At 36.9% G+C, this 24,839-nt stretch overlaps 1 protein-coding gene across 4 annotated transcripts in view; it reads right to left on the bottom strand.

Annotated features, from left to right (window-relative positions):
• The window catches only part of lypd6b (LY6/PLAUR domain containing 6B), a 37,508-nt gene that overhangs the window by 4,299 nt on the left and 8,370 nt on the right, over positions 1–24,839 (bottom strand). For 3 of the 4 annotated variants that reach the window (XR_009330591.1, XM_034043423.3, XM_034043425.3), the window contains one exon: positions 17,332–17,504. Coding sequence is in view for 2 of the 4 variants with exons in the window: in XM_034043423.3 (XP_033899314.2) it covers positions 17,332–17,366 (35 nt within the window). In the remaining 2 variants the exon portion in view is untranslated. Of the gene's footprint in view, positions 1–4,860; positions 5,271–17,331; positions 17,505–24,839 lie in introns of those variants that run through there. The other variant, XM_059033847.1, reaches the window with a different exon arrangement.

Genomic DNA, 24,839 nt, shown 5'->3' with positions numbered 1-24,839 from the left:
GTTATACTGTAGGTTTAAAGTAATGGAGACAGTTAGACAATATTTTTTCCTTGAATATTTTAAAAAATAAGTTGTTTTTTTGGTGCAAGTTCAGCTTAATGTAAACTTATAAAATGTCATTTTTTGGGGGGATGGAACTTGGGATGCACTCGCCCTGCCATTAGGTAGTTTTGAGAGAGGTGTCCTCTTTATTTGCATGGCAATACATTTTATCTTAAAGAAACAGTTGTATGATGTGATCCCTGGCTGAGATCCAAAGGTTACCTCAGTACAGTATATCTGACACACTGCTACCTCCCAGCATGGGAAAGTAAACTCAGACCCAAGCAGAGTCAGTGCCAGATAATACAGTGTATTACCATCAGCTTACAATTCTGACAGCTCAGCATTGATTTAAAAAAATAAAAACTCTATTGAAAATCTTGTACAAAAGAATTGTACAAGCTTTTTACTTGCTGTGTCTTCTTCAATACTGTGCTTGACAGACACTATCAACTCTATACGCAAGATTCATCCACTGTTTACAAAATACAGCAAATCCCTTTTACTCTTTGTATTTAACAATAGGACATTTAAAAGAATGCATTCAAGCATTTTGAAACCTGTCCTGACTATTATGGGCAGTTCCAGCTTGGAATGGAGAGCTGTTCCACGTATAGGTATTTGTGCAACGTTACCCTTCAAGCATGCATGCTGGTTTTCAAATGAGCCACAGGCACAAAGAAGGGAAGAAATGAGCGCTTCACTTCAAAAGCCTGCAAGGCAGACAGGAGATTAGGCAGGCTTTTACATTATTCTAAAACAAGTTTGTTAGTAAACAGACAATGTCCAGTCCCCCCCCCCCCCCCCCCCAAGCTACTTTTTCATCCACAACCTATTGGCCTGGGGGAAAATATTCTACCTCTGCAGGCACAGAGACCCTCTGTAGCCGATCTGCCCCGGACAAAGCCTGCAATTGCTAGTCTAAGTTTCACATCTGCTACTCTCAACACCAGAAGCTCTAAGACCAAAACCATAGATATTGTTCTGTCTCAACCAATACATGTACCAGTAGAAGCTTTTCTGAATAAGACCGGCGTAGATATGAGCAGAACTCTGTCCTTACCCAGTAAGGGAATCATCTAAAATGAAGTAAATCAGGACACTAACATTCATTGTGAAGCTTGTAACATAATTCAGTATATCACAGAGGTAGATACTGTAAGTTTGAGACTTGGTCCGCACCTTTCACAGACTGACATGTACAATTATCTGGAGCTCACATGGCGCCAGTGTCTTCTTTAATAGTGGTGTGTTCAATGACTAACTGCTGTTTGGGACTCTAACGGTCAATAAGTCATAAATTCCACCTGGGAAAGGCATTCTTTAAAACAGATGACTACAAAGATTATGGGTAAGCCCTCATTTAGCTCTTGAGGGAGTGCTGAAAGCCACTCTGCAGATTTCAGGTGTGTTGTTGAAAGAGCTGTGCAAGTGCTACACCTCACACCAGATTCAACACCAAGTTTCAAGCAAAGTTGGCCAGGAAAGGGGGAAGGAAAACAAAAAAAAAATGAAATAATTTAAAATGAAAAAAGGTTTGATCGGTTGATGAAGGATATCATTATTAACTAAAATTTGCATATTAAAAGCACCCAAGATAACTCATGTAATATGCATCTAGATTAGGAGTTTGTTTCCATAAATAAATAAACAAAAAAGCACAGCATATTTAATGTGGAAGCCTGTCTTATATTTTGTATGACTCATATTATTATTATTATTATTATTATTATTATTATTATTATTATTATTATTATTAATAATAATAATAATAATAATAATAATAATAATGAATTACTTCCATTGTTTGGCTTCTGTGTGAAAGTATACTTAGTTGACAGCCAAGTCTGTTTACATTCCCCAAACGTAGTTTTAGCTGCAGGGAATACGCTTCCCTGCCATCTTAAAAGATGCTTAAAACTACATCACTTTAGAAGCCAGTTAGGCAAGTTCCTGCTATTAAAGTACTTCCAGGTGTATTATATGAGGTTATAAATGACATCCTGATGCTTTGTTAAAGCTCAAGAAGCACAACAGAAATAAATACTATATATCTGTTATAGACCTACTCACAGCATCTGAAAAGAAACATAATACAGATGACTACCTTTTTGATTCTGTTAATACTCTTCTTAAGGCTACAGGGAAACTAAACATTCAAGCAGTGTGCATAGTTATACCCGCTGTACAGTAACGATTACAGTATATTACTACAGTTACTCGGAGCAGCCAGCCTTAGTCATGAAGGATGTCTTCAGGGCAGGAACACCCCCTTGACCTTGTTCAGAGCCCAGTGTTTTCTTGCAGAGAAAGGCCAATAAAATAGTTCACATGTTCCCATTACTTTTCTTACCTAAATGCAATTTCCTACAATTTAACCCCTCTTTATAAATGCCAACGTGGGAACAGATACTACAGCAGCCATGATTAAATAAAACACCTCATTCCACATCCTTCTGCTAGACCCTGTTTAAAACTGTAGTTCTTTGTGGGAATGAGGGGATATAAAATAACAAACTCTGTCACCACTTTAACCACGAAGGCATACATGGTTAACTATTGTTCTTAATCATTGACTTTTTAACCTGATACAACAAGCTGTATTAAGCATTATGTCACACCTGTGTGAATTCTACTAACGATGCACAGTCAACCCTCTTTATACCGCCAGGTAAGGGCCATGGGCAAAAAAGGGCAATAAGCGAGGGTGGCTTTATAGTGAGGGTCAAAAAATAAACACGCACAACCTTCTATGTTTGCAATAAATTAAAACTTTTTTTTTTAGTTATACAATTACTGTATCTCCAGGCCATTTTAATAAAACATCAATCTTTTTTTTTAAAAACTACAGTACTAGTTCTTAACACAACAGTAGGTCTACTAGTGACGTTTTATCATCTTTTCCCATCTGTATGAAACACACGTTTACTTTTGAAGAATGGTTTATACTTAAAAAATAAATAAATAAATAAATAAATAAATAAATAAATAAACACTCATTTGTGTCAAATCACCCAAACAACAATTAAAACAAAAAAGCGTTTTTTTGTTTTTTTTTGTTTTTTTACTGTACTGCTCATTTGAATGTTATTGTTTGTGGCATGACTGTAAGCCCGCTGAATACTATCCACCATTGAATGATGCCATCTATTTATTTCACAAAGCAATTTAAGCTCAACAGCATTCTTTTTTAAGCAGTTAAAAAAAAACATTGAATATGTACATGCAAACACTTAAACGAAGAGTAAAAAAAAAAACTATTCCGCTGTTTACAAAACTGATGCTTTAGTTTAAGTCAGCCTTCATTTATGAAAAACTTGCACGTAAACAAACCTCTTATCGTACTTTTTTTTTTACATTTACTGTGGTTTATAAAAGTCTCTTATTTTAGACTGCGTCAAGCCCTTTTCAGGTTAAACAAATCAACCCGTTCCATCAAGGTAAGCCATTTGTTTTTATCCATTAGAATGTCTCCAATTGTCCTTCGATTAACAGTATGTGCCTCACTTAGGCAAGAAAACATCTGCAATATCTTGCAAACTTTCTTTGCTACTTTTGCTCTGGTGTTAAATGTACGGTTGACTCACCATTTTGTCATTTCTGTTTTGCTTTGTTAATGACATTGGTATGAACGTTCAGTTTACAAAAAATTAGGAAAGCGAGTCAAAGGTTAACTTCATAACTTTGTTGTTTTAATTGCCCATGATTATTTCGCTAGCGCTACAATGAGGGAAACTACAATGCTTATATTTACGTTTGTATGGCTTGGGAAGTTGGCGGGTGGCGGACAGCGGGGTGGCGATATAACAGGTAAAAATAGCACTGTTTTTATATTGATGACATTTGTTCAGAGAGAATAGCTGGCGGTATGCAAGGGTGGCGTTATAAGGGGGACAGTATAACGGGGGACAACTGTATAAGATAAATACATTTGCACAGAAACCCAACAACTATATGTTGTGTCGGATATCTCCTCATAGTGCTCATCAAAAGTACTACAGCCTATGGCCAAAAGTTTTGCATCACCTAGAATTTTACGATCGAGACAAAAATTTTTGAAAAAAATAAAAACGATATGAACATAATGTAGATATTTTATTGAACATCATGTAATCAAACAAGCTACAAAATGATATTGCAAAAGTATTTCATGTTAGATTTCGAAATGTCACATTTTTCAATTTCAGTTCTTCGTTAAGAACATGGAAAATTGCAAAAGCGGAATGTAATTCAATATGTTAACGTAACATTATTCAGCAGGTTTCATTCAAGTCTATGAAGCAAAATTAGTTAATTCCATAGGTTGATGCAAACTTTTGGCCACAGCTGTAGATTATTTCCCATTACCAAACAGTTTGGCTGTTAAACCCCCAACACTGACCCCTCAGTTACAGCAGAATAACAATTAGTTTTAGGCTGTTACAGTGTGATAAGAAGTGATTTCACAGACTCATGCTCCTGAAATGGAGTTAGGGTTTGACCCCAGATGGACATGAAATAGCCATGTGTAAATTGCCATTTGCTGCTATATGTGATGACACTTCCTGTGTAAGGACAAACAGCTTTCAAATACATGGCTTACAAACAGAAAAGACAGCTGAATTTTTCTAAAAGATGTTCCAAACATTCAAGCGGTCTACTCCTTATACCCACCACAAGTCTATGTAGTTTTAGGTTTTTTTACAGTAATATGTGCATATACTGTTCACAGTACATATATACAGACTGTAGATACATATACACATGCAAGTACAGTTAGAAAGACATGCAAGACAGACAGGTAGACTCTGTTAATCAGACATGAAGCTTTAGTCCTACCTTGTTTCAAACTTGCTTAGGCTGCCTGGCTCTTTTGCAAACCACTGCTCTGGGAGTCTGGACTGTCTAACTGCTGCTCACGCTTATCAGATCCTGGCCAGTGACCTCACTTATGACACTTTGCACACCACTGCTATTGGCCAACAGGTGATAACTCAGACAACTCCAGGCTGTGTGAGCAATGGTTTGTAAGCAGCCTTCCCTGCCTAGGCAATTAGCATTGGCTTGTACCTCCCAGCTTACAGATCTTTTTACCTGTTGGGGAGGAGTTCGTGACGGGCGACAGAGCATTAGCTAAACGGCAGGATGCCCAGCACAGTAGCCCAATTAGAATTTCCTTTCAGCCCAAGGCTACTGTGCAAACAAATAAACACACACAACTTGGACTAAGAAATGTAATGTATTATTTTTTGTTTTGTGTTTTTATGAGTTAGACTCTTACGGCCTGATGTATCATGTTCTTTACATCAAAATGCAATTTGCATTTTTTTTTTTTTGTGAAACTGTTACTATTACATAATGAGTAACATAACTCTGAAGTCTATTTAAAATTACTCACAAGTGAGCCAACTTTATAAGATACTACTTATGTAGTATTAATAGTTAGATTTTTTCTTTTTTGAAAAGTTTGTGCAAATTGCATTTTGGTGTAAAGACCTTGAGAAATGTGTCCCCTAAACCTGAACCTTCTACAGTAAAACTGATTTTTAAGCTGTGATGTTTTATTATTACACCAAACCTACTGTACATATGGAGAATAGGAAACAGTATGTTCTTTGATAAGATAACCCTTTCACAAAACAACCCAAAACTACCCAGCACAGTATCGAGCACAACGTAGCAGAGTGATATTTTGATCCTGGCTGTTCTGTTTTACTAAACAGCTCAACAAGCTGATATGGTTTTTTTCTGTCAATTTCAGAGACCAGGTTTGCTTTTTTCACGACTATAAAATTTGTTTTTGAACAATATTTTTTTTGTCATCTCTTTTCAGAAATTTCATTTTCCTTTTTATAACATAATAGGTACTCAGAAGTGCAACATGAACTTCTACTGACACACAGTGCATCGGGAATCGTAAGTTCTTCCCACTGCTCTCGAATTGGATGCCCATCATGAGTGCAGAATCTTTTCTCCTTGCTAGCAGATTACATTATAGGTAGCCATGGGAAAGGTTTTAGAGGAAAGACACTTATCAGCTGTATATGTCAATACAGGTGATGCCCCTCCTCCTTAAGAAAGCCAAGATATCAGTTATCACCACAAGCTGACTTATTCCTGGCTTCTATCACTTCACAGACTGGGGGCTCATTTCAAGACAATAGAGGAAAAGAAAAGAACAGAGAAGATTTGAAGAAAATTAATACCGCTTACATATTCCCCCAGGATAATCAGAAACACAAATGTTCATGCTTTTTCTCAGCCTGATTATACTCAATCTGAATCACAATCTTCTGTAAGTGCTCCTTTTAGATGATTGTATACATCAAATGACATCACTAACACAGTTGGCTAGGGATATTTAGTTCTCAGAATACTCAACAGGAGTCAACTATTTTAAAACAAGTTCCCTCTTTAAGATATCAACTCACAAAGATTTTACAAAACCTGTCAATTGAATGAACTTGTATCAAAACTCAAACATTTTGCCTAGATCTTAGGGGTCAAGCCTAAAGAAATTCTAGCCACTATTAGGAACAGTAATTATACAGTCAGCCCCCTTTTTTGTTACACAACTCTGTAATAAAAACCTCAAGGGAAATCTAATAATGGACTGGTTGGCATATCATGCAACTCATTCCCTTCAAAATGGTTTTAAGAGTTAGTGCGATTGCACAGAGTCCTGCTGGGAAGTCACAGGAAGAGACTGAGCTTCTGATAACCACAATGAGACCCAGACACAGATCGCCACCTCCTAACAAGACTGCACAGCGACCGGCAGGCTAATGACAAAAAGTTACAGTTTATTATATATATATATATATATAATGTATACAATTAAAACATGTAACACCAACTGATCATATATACATACACTAAATGAATATATGCACAAAGAATTTATTTTGCTTTATTTATACAGTGTTTGATGGCTGCAATTACCTTGATATGGTACACTTTAAAACCAGCTCTCAATCTGAACACCTCAGTTGAGTTTCAGTCTAGGTAACATGTGCCAAGACAGCTGTTTATTTTTTGACCTATTTAGACCTACATAGCAATGGAAACCCTCCAGCCCCTGATCCTGCAGTTTGAAATATGACAAACAGTCATAAAACAATAAGAGGGCAGGTCATGAATGATCGAGTCTTTAAATAATAAGAATAAAATAGGCAAACACGTTGTTGAGAATTTGCACCGTGGGTGATGAAACTTCTAAAGCTCTGTGGAATTCAAGCAGATTGCGATGTCTGGGGGTGAAATGCATTGGGCCTATATTCATTTCAGAACCATTAGTGAATTGGTAAATATAAAACTATATAAGGGTTTACATGGATTTAAACTTCACCCCCTTCTTTAGGTTATTGCAGAGAATACATTGAACACAAGGACATATGAATCTGTGAAGCTTTTAAAACAGTTTGGCATGAAGTCTGTGTCACATCTGTTATCACAGCGGAGTAGGCTAGAGAGAAGCCTGTCCTTCTTCTATCAGCTTGCACTGAACCAAAGGCCCCTTGCCGTGCAGGCACAGAGCACCTGGCTTTATCAGGTACCCTCTTGTTTATTTTAACAAAGTCCCATAACACCAAGTGAAATTATAGTACTGTATAACCTTGAGCCAACAAAAAAAAGACATATAATAAATCCTGCTAACAAGACCCGCACTCCTCAGGATTCAGTGAATGATACTGGGGTGATTGACACTGCAGCTGTTGATTTCTATGGGATTGCTGTGCATGCATGTGTATGAAAATATCGCTGAAGGACTGTTTGCTTAAATCATAAGTGAAAGGTTATTTTTTTTAAATTAAAATTTTTTAAATAGAAAATTAGAGCTACCAATAAAATGAAAAAGATCACCATGACCTACATCCACAGATACATTCCTTCACAGACCTACCCCCACCCCCCCCCACGACTCTGATATTAAATTGCGCTAAAGAATGTCCATATAATTAGTACATATACAGTAATAAACCAAGCACTTTACAGTAATTTTAATTTCTTTGGCATTCCCACCACACTCTGGAATTCTCACATTCCCACAACTCAAAAATCATCACTGCTTTCCTGTATCTGTTCATTTGCAAATCCAGGACAAATCCAGCATTTTAAATAAAGCAAATCACACCACAGTAATTAATTCCAAAGACTTACACTGATCCCAAATTACAGGTATTGCAAGCATGCCTCTTTGGAATTTCATTTGTAAAATAAAATGATAAATTGAACTTAATAATAAATAATAATAGTAATTAGCCAAATTATACTGTGTACTAAAAAACAGTAAGTCATCTTAAAAACTTGAACTCGGTTCACATTTAATTTAATTTGCCTCTGGGGCCCTGTTATCTAACTTCAATCAGATACAAAATATTTTATAACAAAAAGGCCTGACTGGACTTCAAAAACATAGCAGCAGCATGCATGGGTGTTTGACAAGTGAAAATGCCTTTTAAGAGATCATATTTCTGAACATTTCAAAACAAACAGTAAATCACCTGCAATGTAGGAGTCCAGGTCCTAAAGCCCCCATAACATTTTAAACATCCGCACTGGAGATTGTGGGTGGACTCATGTTACCTGGATAGATATCTGTATCAAAACCTTTCACGCCGGTTTTCACTTATTGATACACCTGGTTATGACTTAATAACCCACATCAAGCTCTTAAACAATCCACGAATCAATCCTATTTTCTTTTTAGCCTTTTAAACATTTTTTTTTACACAACTTAACCCTCATCACAACAAAACAAAAAAGTAAGAGTGGATGATGAAAGATTTTTTTTTTAAGTATTTGAATTTTTTTAAATTACGACAAAATTATAAGTAGTAACAATTGTTCATTCTTGTCCATTTCCATTGGGTTTAGGAATGCAAATCCTGTTGTGCTGCTGATAGGATGGTTGACCGTGGAATGTAATAATGGGATTAGGAGGTGTAGAATTGTTTTGCTGTATTCTTTCAGTTAGTACCTATTAGTATACTTTACCAAAACACAAATACAACAGTTCCCTAACTACAAAATACACTTAACCATGCTGAAGGGACATTCAGTACGTTTACATGGCACAAGTATTCAGAATATTAAGTATTCGGAATGCTAGAATATTCTGAATGCTCTGTATCCATGCAGGCGGAATTCTCTTATTCCTTTCTGCATTTACATGGTAAACTGAATATTCCTTTATGCCATTAATGCATGCGCACCTTGCTTCCCACTGCAAACCGAAAGAGTGCTGATTGTAGAGCTGGTGGTGTGGATGTATATTTCTGTTATTTGTTTTGGTTTTTTCAGAGCTGGAATCTGATATTTTGAGATTGTGTAGATGCTTGTGGGTCTTAATTCAGTGCAATGTGTTCACGCAGACGTGCATGCTTATGTCTTTATTAATATACTAAGGAGACAGACTGAAGATGTGTTGCCCCTTAATCAAGCACACTGTCACGTGCATTTCTGTTATCGAGAGCTGTAACTGTATATAAATAAATAAATAAATGTATGCTGATATTTGTTTTCTGTATATTCTTTTGTTCTTAAATTATAAGAGCATCTTATACTGTATCTGTACAGTGCCCTGATACTGTGAGTGGCACTTTAGAAATTTTGAAAAATAAATAAATAGATAATATGTATGTGATAGCTAATATATTATAATGTGATGACATACTGATAGAATTATTTTCCTTCAGTCTCATCAGTCAGCTGGTCAGAGTAACTTTCTTCTTCAAACCCGATGTCCACACAAATGCTACTCACTAGTTATATACAGCGCTACCGTTAATAAAACATTGAATACAACATCTAGTTTTTTATGCACTTATCGTCAATTTTGTAATACGAGTAAAAAAGTTGTGTAAATAAACACACCTTCAGCAAAAGTACAAATGTAGGAAAAGCTTGCAAAGAGGAAAATGTACAATATGTGCTTGTTTCTTCTTCTAGTTTTAAAATGTTAAACTCAAGGTTTTTCCCATCGTCTCCCCTTACATCGCATGACGCCCACATGTTAAGGCACACTATCTCTCACGGGGTGCACTTTCGCGTGCTACATCGGGTCGTTGAAGACAAAGGGCGATTACCCAGTATGTCATTCATAAGGCTGAAGTAAACAAAAATTGATAGATTCGCCCCACTTCTGTTCTGTTACTGTGCTTTTAAAACTTTACATCGATGACGAACTTGATCCACAGTTTTCTCAAATCCCCCTTCATGATTTTTTCCGCCATCCTTTTAAACACTTCTGCACATCTCTGTTTCTTTCCATCAGGCTGTTTGACGACTTTGAAATCCTTAATGAAAGAGATGTCTCCTCATCAGACCAAAAGTAGCTGTGTTTTCTCGCACGTGCCGTCACGTTTACTGCTGTGAGTATTTGTTATTGCACGTGTCTGTTGTGGGTTACGCTTTAATAGTCGGAATATGCTGTTTACATGGATTTATATTCCGCTGGTATTCCGCATAGAGGAATATGCCATCTCCAATATTCCGAATATGCTGTTTACATGGCGGAACATATATTCGGTTTATTCAGTATTCCAAATACTAGTGGAATATTACTGGCCATGTAAACGCACTGAAAGCCATCTTAATAATTACCCAGCCCAAATCAGATAAATGATAAAAAATACACTGGAGACAGAACTGCATCTACCAACTGCTGCAAGCAGGGCACAACCTTAAGTCAGGCCTCTGGTCACATGATTACCACCCGACTCACATTTTATTGGGGAGTTCAAGATTTTTGACAGGCAGGACAGATTACTACCATAGCATTTTTTTAAGTACGCACATATCTTCCCTTGAGGGTTTGTTTCTTTTGTGTTACTGTAAATAACCTGTACATTAAAGGGAAGGGAGGTAATCTGCCCATTGAGTAATATCATGTTATTCTACTTACCTAGTCAATAAGACTGAAAACCTTGTTTGCTGAGCTGTTTTAGTGATTCTAAAGCTTTCTTTCTAGAAGACAGGTGCAGAGGTTGGAAAGGTATGTTTCCTTAGCCTGAAAGCTAAGAGTATGAGATAGGTGCGGAGGTTGGAAAGGTACATTATTTTAGCCTACAAGCTAAAAGTGTATTCCAGCAAATACTTTCTTATCTAACCTGAAAAATCCCAGACCAGCCACTTGAATGCTGTAACTGTCAATACGATACAAGCTTATGGTTCTTTATTGCAATCCTGAAAAGTAAACTATTATAAATGACCTCCCCAGAAATAACCTAAAGAATGTACAGTTCATAAACACCTGTGTAGCTGTTGATCATTAGCCAAATATGAAACATATTCCTCATAGTCACATAACCGTTCACATCAAGCATGCATCCGGGCACTCTACAGTAAGTTTGACAATATTGAACAATAAACACTGTAAACTATACCTTTTTTTCTGGAAAGTAAAAGTGTGCTGGTGAAGTAGTTACTTGTGCTACAGCATTTTGAAATACTCCAAATACAAACCTCTGACTAAAAAATCCATGTCCACTTGTAAAAAGAAGAAAAATATTTGGAGGCAAACTTTGTCTCAAGTGGCAGTTAAAAATAGCTGGTCTCTCATTCTAATGGTCTCTCATTCTAATGCGCTCTCATTCTACTGAGGAAAGTGAATTCAGCAGAGAAGGGTCTTTACACATTGAAGTACAGTTTACTGTCAACATGGCCTAATCGTGAACTAAACACATTTGTGAATTATCAGATCATGAAATAATTAGCCATTCACCATCTAGCAAATTCACAAGGAATGGTAAAGTCACTTGATTCCAAGACAGCAGCAATAATAATATTTACTGAATTCTGTACACCCACAGCTTTGTAAGTAAAAAAAATAAAATAATAATATTTCATCACATCAAATATTATTTAGCAACCAAGGGTTTGTCTTATTTGTGGTTGGTCTGGTCTTTTAGGAAAGAGCGCCACTTGGTACATTACCCCAGGCTTATAAGGCACTGTTGTCCATAGTGGCAACTATTAATAGTAGGAAATTCTGGGTCGGCTATCTTTAGGTTTGGGGTTGGAAAGCTCATATATTTTCAGCAGCACAAAAATGCAACTAATTTAACAAGGCTAATGAAATAAAATACTATTCCGATAGTTAGGGTTTTATTTGGTCCCATTAAAATACTTCAAGTTCCAGCATTTTCTTTGTTAAAGTTACTGTTCTGTTGACCCTTTCAAACAAGAATTTACATTACAGTAAAAATGTGTTGGAATGTTCATATTCTGAACAATTTAAAAAATAACAATTTTTTATACCGTATTCTGCTGAGTCAACGCCCTGGATCGAACAAGCCCTAACTTTTAGTTGAAAGTCAAATTTTCACCATTCATTTCTGTTTTTAAATTAACATGCGCAAATAATGCTTGAGGGGAAATGTTGCAGCTCACGTGCATAGAAAAAAACTGCCTAGAAGTAGTTTGCTATGTGTACTGAATGATTCAGGGTTATCTTCGGTTCAGATAACGAAGATGTGGAGTTCGGCAGTGTAGGATCAGAGGATACAGACTCAGCAGTCTGATTGATTAAGCTTTCCTGTTGTTGTGCTACAATCCATATTTTAATTTTTTTTAACATTTTTTTTTTTTGTGACACAGCAAGCGCTTGTAACTCAGGCACCATTTTTTTGTATTGAACATTTTAATGCTATTGTGCTTAAATCTAAAATATGTATACTGTACCTTGAAATAAAAAGAGACATATTTTTTTTAGGTCAATGAGCTATATACTGTATGGCTCAAAAGCCATCTATTGCACTGTGCTGTGTTCGATTGCTTGGGCTTTTAAAACAGTAAAATCCTCAAATTGGATGGCATAATTCTTTGTTTACATGGAGGCACTCTCCTATATTTTTTTCTTGGTTCAGTTTAGCCTAACCTCTGGGGTATTGTGTTTCTGCCTACTGAGTTAAAAAACAACACTTAACTGCCTGGTTTTACAGGGCAATTTAAGAAAACTAGCACCTGGAAAATGAATATTGTAGCTGTAGCTAGAGCTATGCCAAGCACGCTATGAAGACAAGCTGTCAGTGTCACCGCTGCTTTGAAATTGAGAAGTTTACATAAACGATGTACAGCTTATGTACAAAACAATATGATAAAGTTTGCAGTTGCTCAAAATAGCTGGGTAATATTAATACCTACCTGCAAATGTTGCACGAAGCACAGACTCTTTTGATCTTCATTTAGCTTGGAAGGGTAGGGTTATATTACACATTTCCATTAGAAAATCTTAATCATGTTTTGCAGATGTTGCCAAACCTGCCGTAAAAATGAAATCCTCTTGTCTAGATATTGTCCATTGATTTATAAGCAGAGTTATGCAATTAGAGGATTCATTCTCATAAAGTTCAAGCACATGTGGCAACAACAGAGAGTAGTGGGAGTTTGTAACCTACCCCAATCAGAACTCATCCAGCCCCACGATTTACACAAGAAGAAATCTGACCCCAATTTATCTGTGCAGGCAGGTTTGCAAACTTATGCCTTTTCTCCACTGCACAACCAAGCCACGCTGGGGCCATACTGAGCCCTCACGGTGTGGTTAAGGGGAGCCTGGGTTGTTTTTCCACTGCAGAGCCGAACCGTGCTACTGACGTCACACGCAACGAAAGATAGTTGTTATTAATTATTGTTATTAATTAATTATTATGGTTTGCCAAAAGATGCGCAAACCAAATGGTGTTCAAAAATTAACTGACCAACGGTACAGCTGAATCTTGTATCGCTATATTTTGTAAATATATTTAGGAATAATCAACAAATTTGACTGATTATATCGATTACGAAAGTTCAATTAGTTCTTTTGAAGGGGAAAAAAGAAGGTTTTAAATATGATTTGGCAAAGATATCTCATTTAAGGATAGTTGTTGTTTTTTCTAGTTGTTTTTTTGTTTGGGTGCTTAAAAAAAGAATCTGTGCGAACGCAACGAGAGCCGTAGTTGTATGTATGGTACAGCTGTACAGTATTTTGTTTGACTATATTTTTGTAAATAAGTTCAGAATTGTTTTAGTTTTGTTATATTAATATAATAAAGGTCAAGGATGAGACATTTGGTACAATTTTGTGTTTCTGAGTGTGAGTTAAGTGCACCGTACCCACGGTTTATGTCCATTTGCTTCAAAATCGTCAGAAATTCAGGCATAAAATTTCTCATTTCTGACACATGATTCCTGAAGTAACACTCCTATCTGCCCACAGAGAAACTAGAGCCTACACTTCCTCAGCATCCCAAGACTGTACTTTTCTCTCATCACACTTGCTGCCCGCCATGTTTGTTGTTTTTCTTTCTGGTGTACTGACTAATGCAACGTAATGACAATCCTTAACCGCCTCTGGCTCGGCTCGGCTTGCAGCCAGATTCGGATGTCTTGTGAGGCTGGAGTTTCATGGTGTGGTTCTCGCTCAGCTCGACAAATAGCCAGTTGAGAACCAACCGTACACATACAGTACCGAGCCCTTATGGGTCGGATGTGCCAGTGGAGAAGGGGTATTGCTTAAAAGCAAAGAAGGTCAATGCTTCTAAAAAGAGAGAATTGTACTGTTTGTATAAGGTAATACACAGCACATGTTACCTACTGTAAATACTTTATGACAATATTAATGTACATATTAATAACAATTGTAAGTCGCCCTGGATAAGGGCGTCTGCTAAGAAATAAATAATAATAATAATAATAATTACATTTAAGTTCACTGCCAATTGGCCTATTTATGTTGACTTCTTTTCTAAGAGCTACACTAACAGATGCATCTTGGGATATATTGTAACTTTTAACTTTTAATTGTTCGGTAAATTCCTCTAATCATGCATTTTCTCTGGTACTGTTTGCTCGCCTCCATGATAAATAAACTCAACATGAATAGAAGTAGCCACCGAACACTTTCAGTATTATAAGAAGATGTTATAATATGTGCGTACAGACATGTGACGGTGAGAGTACACTGTACAAACAGTGTGGGGGGAGTCTGACAACATTACAAATATGTTTGGAAAATCCATGTCAATGATCTCGATCACATTAGGTATTCCTCTCATGTCCGTAGCGATATCTTTTGAAAGCAAGCCCCATATTGCACTTTTTAACTATTAGACAAATAGTTTACATAATACTTAACTGCTATTAGGACCAAGCTGCATGATTTGTTTATTATTAATAGCATTATAATTAAACTATACCAAATCATGTTTTTATTTACAGCGAAGGGAAAACATGTTTTTGCTGACTTTATAAGTATTTGAGCAACACAGTATTGGTTGCCTTCATTGTAAATAAAAAACGTGATTTGGTATAATTTAATGATAACGCTATTAATAATAAATTAATCATGATTATAGCAGCAGTTTTTAAGTATTCTGTAAATACTTAGTCTAATAGTTACACTGTGTGTGTATGTATGTATGTATGTATGTATGTATGTATGTATGTATGTGTGTATGTGTGTGTGTGTGTGTTTAATAGAGAGAGGAAACATGCATGTCTCCAGTCATATGTGGTTTTCACTGTCACGTCACATTAAGTTCTAGCCAAAATTGTAGATATTTATTAATGCCATAGTCTTATCTTTTTACCTGTTGATTCGCACCATTGCCACTGTACTTTATGCATCCATGCATCCCTTCCTACGATGCAATCGGGCAGTGTGTTCCGGGCTTAAGGTTACAAATTGTTAAAGCAAGTGAACAAATCTCATTCATAACCATAAGTATATATTATAAGTATATAAAAGTCTAAAATATTTTCATCACTACAAATACTGAATTATCTAGGTAGTCTCTGTATCGTCGGCATCACAGCCACGGTCTGGTAAATTTCTGTTTCAAGGTGAGAGTTATAGTCTTTTGTTAATTAAAATCCTCCTTTTCCAAGTGCAAATTAACTCCTGATAAATTATGACAATTAACACAGATTTGCTTTTAAATTCACAAGAAGCACTGCTCGTTAAGATATTAACATTATTTCAACAATTTCGGAAATCACGTTAGCAGGATTATTTAATAACAAGATAGGCATAACAACCTCAATCAAAATCAGTGCTACATACCGATTTGTTGATTAACACTGGAGTTATCATTTACAAACTTTTGACAAAGCAGTCCTTCTCACAGCCAACCAATAATGGCAATTCCTTACGACAGGAAGTGAGAGAGGTTATGCAAGATAAAAAAAACTCTTCAGGTTTTATTACTTTTTTGTCCCCAAGCTCATTCATTCTTGTTTGTTAACCACAGCTCTTCCGTATCAGACGCCCTGCTATAAAGGACATACCACAATCAAACAATACAACAAGGAAGAAAAAAACACTTGCCTTTGCTATTGTCATGAGAGGCTTCCCTGCTGAGAGCAAGTGTTGATTTGAGTGTTAACTGGAAGCACTGTTGTGGGTGTTGCTGCTAGGAAGCCTTGTTAACAGGCTGGCTGACACACCGCATCGACATGAATAAGCATATAAAAATTCAGAGCGCTTCTTTAAATGAACATGAATAGATAAATTAACCACACAGACATGTTTTAGATGGATAATTGGCAAATGCTGTAGCTTTTTACTGGTATCCAGGTATTTCAAATATGCTGTGCCTTGCCCGTAATAAATCTGTCAATGAAAGGTTTTATATTTCAGATGATTTTTGTATTATATTATTACCACATAGATTTGTTTTGTTGTTTTTTTTTTACTTTTTTTTCTTTTGGGGTAGGGATCAGTCTAACAAGCAACAGTTTTCAATGTAAAGTGAAATTTAAAAAGGGCTCTTATTTCTAGTCAAAAGAGATCCCCCACTTTGCATAAGCTACTTCCTATAGGTAGGCTGTATGAACATGCTGCTTGGATAGAAGTTGGATACTACACTGCTCTTATATTCTCAAACTCTAGTCACCTTCACCAACGGAAGGAAGTCTCTAGTTGAAGTCTCTATGTTGTGTGCAGCGCACATAGCTACAAACACTGACTATTGTGCAAAAGCAGTTAAAATGCGATTTAGTTTTTAAAAAAATAATTGAAAACTTGAAAATCTCAATGGAGCAGGAAAATGTATGCAAGCACAAAAAACAACTGACCAATATAACACAAAATGAAAGAGGTAATTAAGAGCTTGGTGAAATGTTTGCCTATGAACCACAGTAACTACATATACTATATATATATATATATATATATATATATATATATATACACACACACATATATAGTACAACTGGGACACACTTTCGGTATACACTTTCGGTATACATGGCTTCCAAATACACGTTGCATTATTGCATTGTTAACACTGTGACAAGATCAAATGTTAAGCTGTGATAACCTACCTTTGTGACGAGTCCCAGTCTGTTCCTCTCCTCATCGAGCAGCTCTGCCTTGAATTAGCGTACCCCGGCTCCACAATGAGCTCCAGCCACTAACTGCACCTTACCCTCACACTGCTCTCGATAGGTAATGAAGTACAGTACTGCCCTTGTTTGTAAACAGAGAAGGCCTGTCACTGGAAGGAGATAAAAAGATACCGAACGGGTTACAGACAAATCAACTTGTCCTCAATTATACTCGAGCAAATAACACAGGCCATATAATCCAGTAATGTTTAACAGCTAATGCATTGAATATTTTTTAAATACTTAGATAAGGAGGAAAGCTTGAAAACAACGAAGAGTTTGGAATAACGAAAAATGCATTTACTTACTGAACGATGCAGTCTGCACACTTGAATGCATTTAAAAAATAATAATAATTATACTTCTGGATCACAAAAGTTATATTGATTATTTTGCAAATAATAAATCAATAAAACTCCCAACAAAGACAGAGAACTTCAAATGTTTTAATAATATAGTATAATAATGGACAGATCTTTAAACAGGTACAAGTGAGGCAAACGTTCTTTATATTTATAAAATAGTGTTAATCACATTTTAGTCACCAGGAAAATGTAGTAGGGATCGTTACAAATGCAAACAATAAATGCCCCCCCTTTATACAGTAACCTATTAATAACCACCTATTATACAGTAATGTATGTAAATACAGTACAGTGCTCCTTCCTTTTAAGGAGATCATGGCCAATTTCCATTCCATTACACTAGCACTTGTATTCTCTTTATATGACTGAACACAAACTGCACAGTCTCTGTGGCTCCTGACTGCAGCATTATAAAGGGTGAGCACTGTATACATAACACTGGAATGTGATATGTGATCATTGTACACATCCCTATTAACAGTTTCTGGCTCTAGGGGACATCTCTCAACACCTTGATCTATAAGTCTTAATTATTACGCATTGCTGAATTGCTGCTCTGCCCAACCGAAGTACCTGGGGAATGGCACAGAAGAAATATTATTATAACTTAAACAACAGTGTTACATTTCTTAACTGCTTTGCTTCTCAAAGATACTGTACTTAAATCATGGGATGCAAAAGAGCAACCTTTTTTATATAGCCTAACTTGTCTTTTTTTTATTTTCTTCCTCAAATAGGATTATCTCATTATCATCAAGTTGCCATAGTAATCTAAAAACAGGAAATAAATGCATTGGGCTGTTCAATGTTACACAGAACCCAGGCTGAGGAACAGTCAGGAATATAAACAATGCAGTAAAGTAAGGGCCACTCTCCGTGTCACTGCTGTAGGCCTAGTGCTGGCAAAGAAGGAGAAATTTAGAAATAGCACGGCTTGCACCAGCATTGCAGGCAATCTGTATTGCTAGTTACTTAGGAGACATATTTTAATAAGAGCTCCTTTTGTTGGATCAACAATGTCCGGAAAAGCAATCTGCATATGCAGCCGAGCCACTTAATGCTTTATTAAAGTCATTTTAATAATGGCGTTTGTCTTGAAAGTGTTCTGCATCTTTTTCAAACCACCTGTAGGGCCATGAATTTTATATGTGTTGAAAATTAATGTTGGTATTTCCCCATGGGCAGTTATGGACACAAAGCAGTTTGGTGCATAACATGGTGCAAACCTAAAACCTTTGATTTATATTTATATACATTTTTTTATTGTAATGTGGAATTTGGCACAAAAAATGCACATAAAATCAAATTTATTTTTATGTTTACTTAAATGTTAATGAAAAACTTTGATGACACTGGTATGGATTTCAAAAACTGAGAAAAATACTAATGCAGGTATGTATAATTAATGTTACTATGCATGTATGTAGCTTTCTATTCAGTTGCATCTTAGGACAAAGGGGAATGTTTTTACTGTAAGCAAGCCGCTAGAACATCCCATTGTACACACCTGCAGACACGCCACTGACTTACACTACAGTAACATGCTTTTAGCCACAGGATCTCATTTTACTACTTCGTACTGCAGTTTAATTCCCCCTGTCACTGTTTTAAAATAATACTTAAACCATTTTGACTGGAATTATTCCAGTCATTGCTAACACAGTAAATATCATATGAGAGAACTGTTATTTCAGGGCAGTCTCCAATTTGACCCAATTGCATGGAATCTGACAAATGACTCTGCTATTAACAGCACTCTTGAGACTTAAAACAAATGTTGGTTCAGAGAACTGCAAAATGTAGGGACACACATGATGAACCTCTATTGGTAGAACCAGGTAAACTACAGTCTGGCTCACTGGCAAAGGTTGTCAACCCTGACATAGCCAAGATACCTTTTATATAACTTCTTAAAACATCCTATACATTCTACAACAGGACAAGCCACTTGTCTGCTTTGAATGCTGAGAGCAATTCAGTACTGATGCTTCACAAGTTATTCAACAGCATACTATATTTTATTTCTGTGCACAACAGGATACTGGTACTAACACTACCACCCCACCCAAGTATTATAATCATAAAGCATATTCTAATGTATTTGTCTAATGTATGTCACACCTGTACCTGTAACTTTAAATTAATGTATGCATCAATTGGCAGGAATTGACATAAAGTCAGCAATGACCTAACACATTAACCTTTGATAAAAGGTCAGAGAAAGAGACCCCATCTAACATACCTATTGTCAATACTGGTCGAACATTAACCACTATGGAAACATGCAGGATAACCCATCAGACACATGTGGCACAGGTTGCTCTCTGGGTCACTTTATTTCCAGTTCTAGTTACTTATGTGTTTGATGAGACAGGACTTATCTGGATGCAGAATCTAATTTTCAATTTTTAAAAGAAGGTCAGTGACTTGCCCAAGATTGTTTATGAGATAGAATCTCTAGGAGTGTCAACTACCCTTTCAACTTAACAAACTCCCAAAAGCTTCACACTTAACACATACTAAGTTCTTAAATGTAATTCTTTAACAATTCACTCTCAGGACATGTCACAACAAATAATGCATATGATGTTGAAACTACATTCAAATATTTAACAATCAAAAGCTGCTTTACTTGTTTCCCAAGTAAAGGTTTAACGTGTTCAGCTCTTATAGATCACACATGTTAGGATTAGGCTTCATTTCCCCAGTTATCCTAGGATCATCCTAAACTTGCAGAACTGCCAGTGCATTGTCTGAGTGGCCAAAGATAGGGGTAGATCCATACATTGATATAATGTGCTGAACGCAATAAACAGCCAATGCTGGAGCATCTTAATATATTTCTCTGCTGAAAAACAGTGGTTTGGGCTGCTGACAACCTTCCAATCTGAATAGCAGATGACATCTGCCCAATAACTTCTTAGCTTGGATAGTTCTGAAGAAGATTTTACAAACACCAAAGATGGCAGTAGTTTTTTAGCCCTAGGGACCAAAGGAACTTTTTCTAACAGCAATTTGGAAAGTATAATTTGAAAACTACGCTTACCTGTTGTTCGTTTAAGCACAGGTGACCTCTATAAGACCAGTAACACCCTTTCTGATATCGTATTAGCTGACCTGGGTATAAGCACCAGCTGCTCCTCCAAAAACAGATAGTTCTTCCACTCTGTAACATTCTTCTTCCTCTTCAAATTGGACTTAATACCCATTGGATAAAAGGAAACCCAAGTCCTGGCTTCACCACCTGGCACCACTTAACCCCCACTCCCCTTTCTAACACAACTTTACATCGTCTGCATAAATTTACCAACTGCTCCAGCACCATCATTACAAGAAGAGGTAGAAACGAGGTCGCCTTAAAACTGAAAAAACTGAGAACCATGAAAGTCACCAGCATTGCAGGTTTCACTCCACACAAGGCTTCTCTTTGTACTGGGCCTGACAGGAAATGGAGACGCTTTCATTCATTTGCTAATAAACGAATGGCTCAGGTATCCAGGGCCTGGCATTCCACAGGTCAGTCCGGGCTCTGTTTGCCCCAGTGGCACCACTCCAACTCCAGAGACTGGGCACCTGCCTTTTGCTATCAAGCTCAATCTTAAAAGCATTGCTAGGAGCAGTTTTATTTTCCTGCCACAGAAAGAGAGTATTTTAATGAAGAGTAAAGAGAGCCTGAAAGCAGCCCAAGTTTATGGTACGGCAAGAGAGTTCTCACCTGAAAATGAAGGCTCATTTACAAGCCTGCCAAGTTGAGTACCACACTCTACCCTGGTGCTAACTGAAGCAGCAGATATACTCCCTATACACTGTACAAGATCAAATGCTTCTTTATCACGGGCCAGCAGTCCCCTGTGTTTAATAGTGGTGCAGCACTTCCAAAACACACTCAGAATGTGCATAGGAATATTGAGGTATTTTTATTTTTTATTTATGTAACAGTTGATGGCAGGTCAGTTTTATCAGGGTTTAAGCACACAGAATATTAGGTTTTACAAAATACTCCCCCCCTCCCCCTCCCCCAGTACGGATAACTGTATTCTGCTACCTGTAACACAGGTCAGGCAGGTACAGACAGCCTCAATGCATATCAGATGGCAGAGCTAGAATTGAACAGCAAGCAATAACGTTTCATTGCTATCAGAAAACAAAACAGAAAAAAACAAAACAAAGACTGTTTATAGACAGATGAGAGAGGAAAAAAGAAAGAAAAAAAGAAAGTAAAAGGACTGTGGAACAAAACAGCCTTTCACCCCGAGAACACACTAGCCTATTCAGTCTTTTGAACACCTGAGCATGGATTCAGGAGAGCATTTAAATAAAAGATACATTATTCATGAATATAAAAGGTCTGCCTCTCACAGATATAATTTCAGAAACAATGCAATTTTTTAAGGAGAGTCAAACTCTGCTTTTAGATTACTGCCTCATGAGCATTCATTTGCTGAAAGCAAAATGTGTAAGGGCATGTGAGTTGCACGTTATAATATATAAAACTTGCTTGTGGTATTCAATAGAATCAGATTCTCTTCTAAATTACCAGTGGTTCTCAGTGTGTAGTAACTGCTGTGCCAAGTACAGTAAGTGTTTGAATGGGTATGACTAAACAGGGCTGTATAATGCTCACCTCTTTCATTGCTGTACATTAATAAATCTGATAAATCAGTTTAATTACTGAGGGCGTCATCCCAGGAAGGGGCCTATCGGCAGCTCTGGCATAAACTCAGAAAACATCTACCAATAGGCAGGCATATCCCATACACAATGTTGTTGGTGGTCGTCTTCTCTTTCAGGGAACCAGGGTTACGGTAAGTAACCTAACGATATGCCTTATACAGATGAGTGGGTTTGAACAATAATATCTTTCCAATCATAGGTAGAAATGCCAGTGATCTAAATTAAGACTGATAAATCTGACTTTCATGCTAAAAAATACTACACTCAACATGTGCAAGTGTAATACAATCTATACTGACTTCTTTGGCAAACCAAAAAAATGTTCCAGTTTCAAACCAAAATTAGGCACTTATGTTTTGCTGCCGGTTATCGGTGACAGATCCGATTCATGTACCATCAGTAGTGGCACTTAGGGAATCTGGTTCCTAATGCCTATTCAATGGCATGGTACAGAAAGACTATTTTGATTTCCACACCGAAAAGAGAACGCTTCATTGGTGCCCATGCATCGAAATTATTCTTAAATTGATTCTTAAGTTAACTCTTAAGTCAAGGTTCTGCCTATTGAAAAAAGTACTGGAACTCTGTTCTGGCGCGTTCCGGCTCGACTACACCACTGATTGTAACTATGTTTAACTACACTGTAAATACATGGTAAATACCTTCAGCCTCCCGCATTGTACACGTAATCCTTTACCTGCCCTTTTTCTAAAATTCCAACTCCCAAATGAAAAAGGAACGTTTCTAAAATTTAAAGAAGCATACTATGCACATTTAAGACAGGACAGGTTTTTAAATTGGCCCTAAAACTGAAATAAATGAATACGTAAATTGAGGCCGATTGATACATTTTATCCTGCAGACTGATTCCTCTGGCGTAGTAGGACTAGGGACGGATCTCTCGTGGGGTATTTGGTGTGCAGCAGGAAGCTGCTTGCGTGAGAGACTCAGTGACCAGGTATGCTGTAATCGAGAAAGAAATGCCTAGCCTTCATAAAATTAACTGAAAGCAAGCTCTTGTGCACTTCTCTTCCTCTGTGTGTGGGCCCGTCTGCCCGCATGCAGTTTTTGTAAAACGTTCCAAACAAATGACGACCTCGTGAGGGCCCCAATTCTGCTGGGGGCCCTACACTATAGCGTGATTTGCATATAGGTTAATCCAGCCCTGACTGCAATGACTAATAACATAACCTGTACATATCCCTTCCCCCTCTCTCCTGTTAGCTTTTCTAGTATTTACATTACATGTAAAACATTAAGCGCAGTAAGCTACATTTGGAAATAAATAATCTACAAAAGGTATACTACCAATATAGCTTTAAAAGTTTGCTTACTAGAAACGTTCAATTGCCTTACAGCAGATACAATCAATTGATTAATATTCCCTCAGTTATGTCCCATTTCCTGTCAGCTTCATTAAACCGTGATTGAAAACCATTAAAAAGTAGGAAATCAGCAAGTGTTCTGAACCAGTGGTTTTCAAAGCCATAGCTTATGGTGACAAATGCGGAGAGGTCTCTTGGAAACACCGTCACCAGCAGTAATTGCTGGAGAAGCCAAGCATAACCAGTTAACAATAGCCTACTGTGCTTCGGTAAAAGTGAGCAATTAGGAGTTAGCAGCATGGGAAACTTCTCTTGTGTCTAAAACACCGAGTGACTCATGATATTATAAGGCACATAATTACATTCAAAACCCTGCTTAATAATATCATTTGGATCACTGTAGCATGGGCCATGTTTTCAATCTAAAAAGAATGGTCTATCAAAACCACAGCATTGCATACAAATGGTTCATAAGCCAACAAGCCAGCAATAAGCACAAACTAAAATGAAGGGAAGACATGTACAGGTACAGTACATGCACTTTGTGATGGGTTACATGAGTATTCACACTCAACAAACAGCCTATTTTACATGTGTGTCACTTTCCTTACCTGTGCGTGGATATGTATTTCCATCACTCCTTTCACAAACAAATAAATAAATGGTGAACAACAATGTTACTGTTCCATTGGACGACATTAGGACAATATTTCTTATTTCATCTGTTTGTATTCCATCACAAAGCTATACATTCTTTTATAAGTTCCTCTTGTCAAAGTATTTTGCCCCATTTCTATGCAATGGCTGGGGGTTGCAGAAGCTGATTAATGAACCTCGTCTAACTGCTCTTTGTTTTAGGAGCTCACGCCCTGTTCCGGACTTTCTTTAGGTACCTCTGTTATCTGTGATCCCTGGAGCTGATACTGAATCCAGGTGGAGTCTTTCAACTGTTACACTCAAAGGTACAAACTTTAAATTAGATATAGTACTTTTTTAAAGGTACAACCTTAGCAGAACACTGGTATTTATTTTTTATTTTTTAGTGTTAAAATGTGTTTCATTGTTTTTCTTGCTTTGTACA

The sequence above is a fragment of the Acipenser ruthenus genome, chromosome 11 (assembly GCF_902713425.1).
Source record: "Acipenser ruthenus chromosome 11, fAciRut3.2 maternal haplotype, whole genome shotgun sequence".
Classification (NCBI taxonomy): domain Eukaryota; kingdom Metazoa; phylum Chordata; class Actinopteri; order Acipenseriformes; family Acipenseridae; genus Acipenser; species Acipenser ruthenus.
This window is presented reverse-complemented; position numbering and strand designations above follow the sequence as displayed.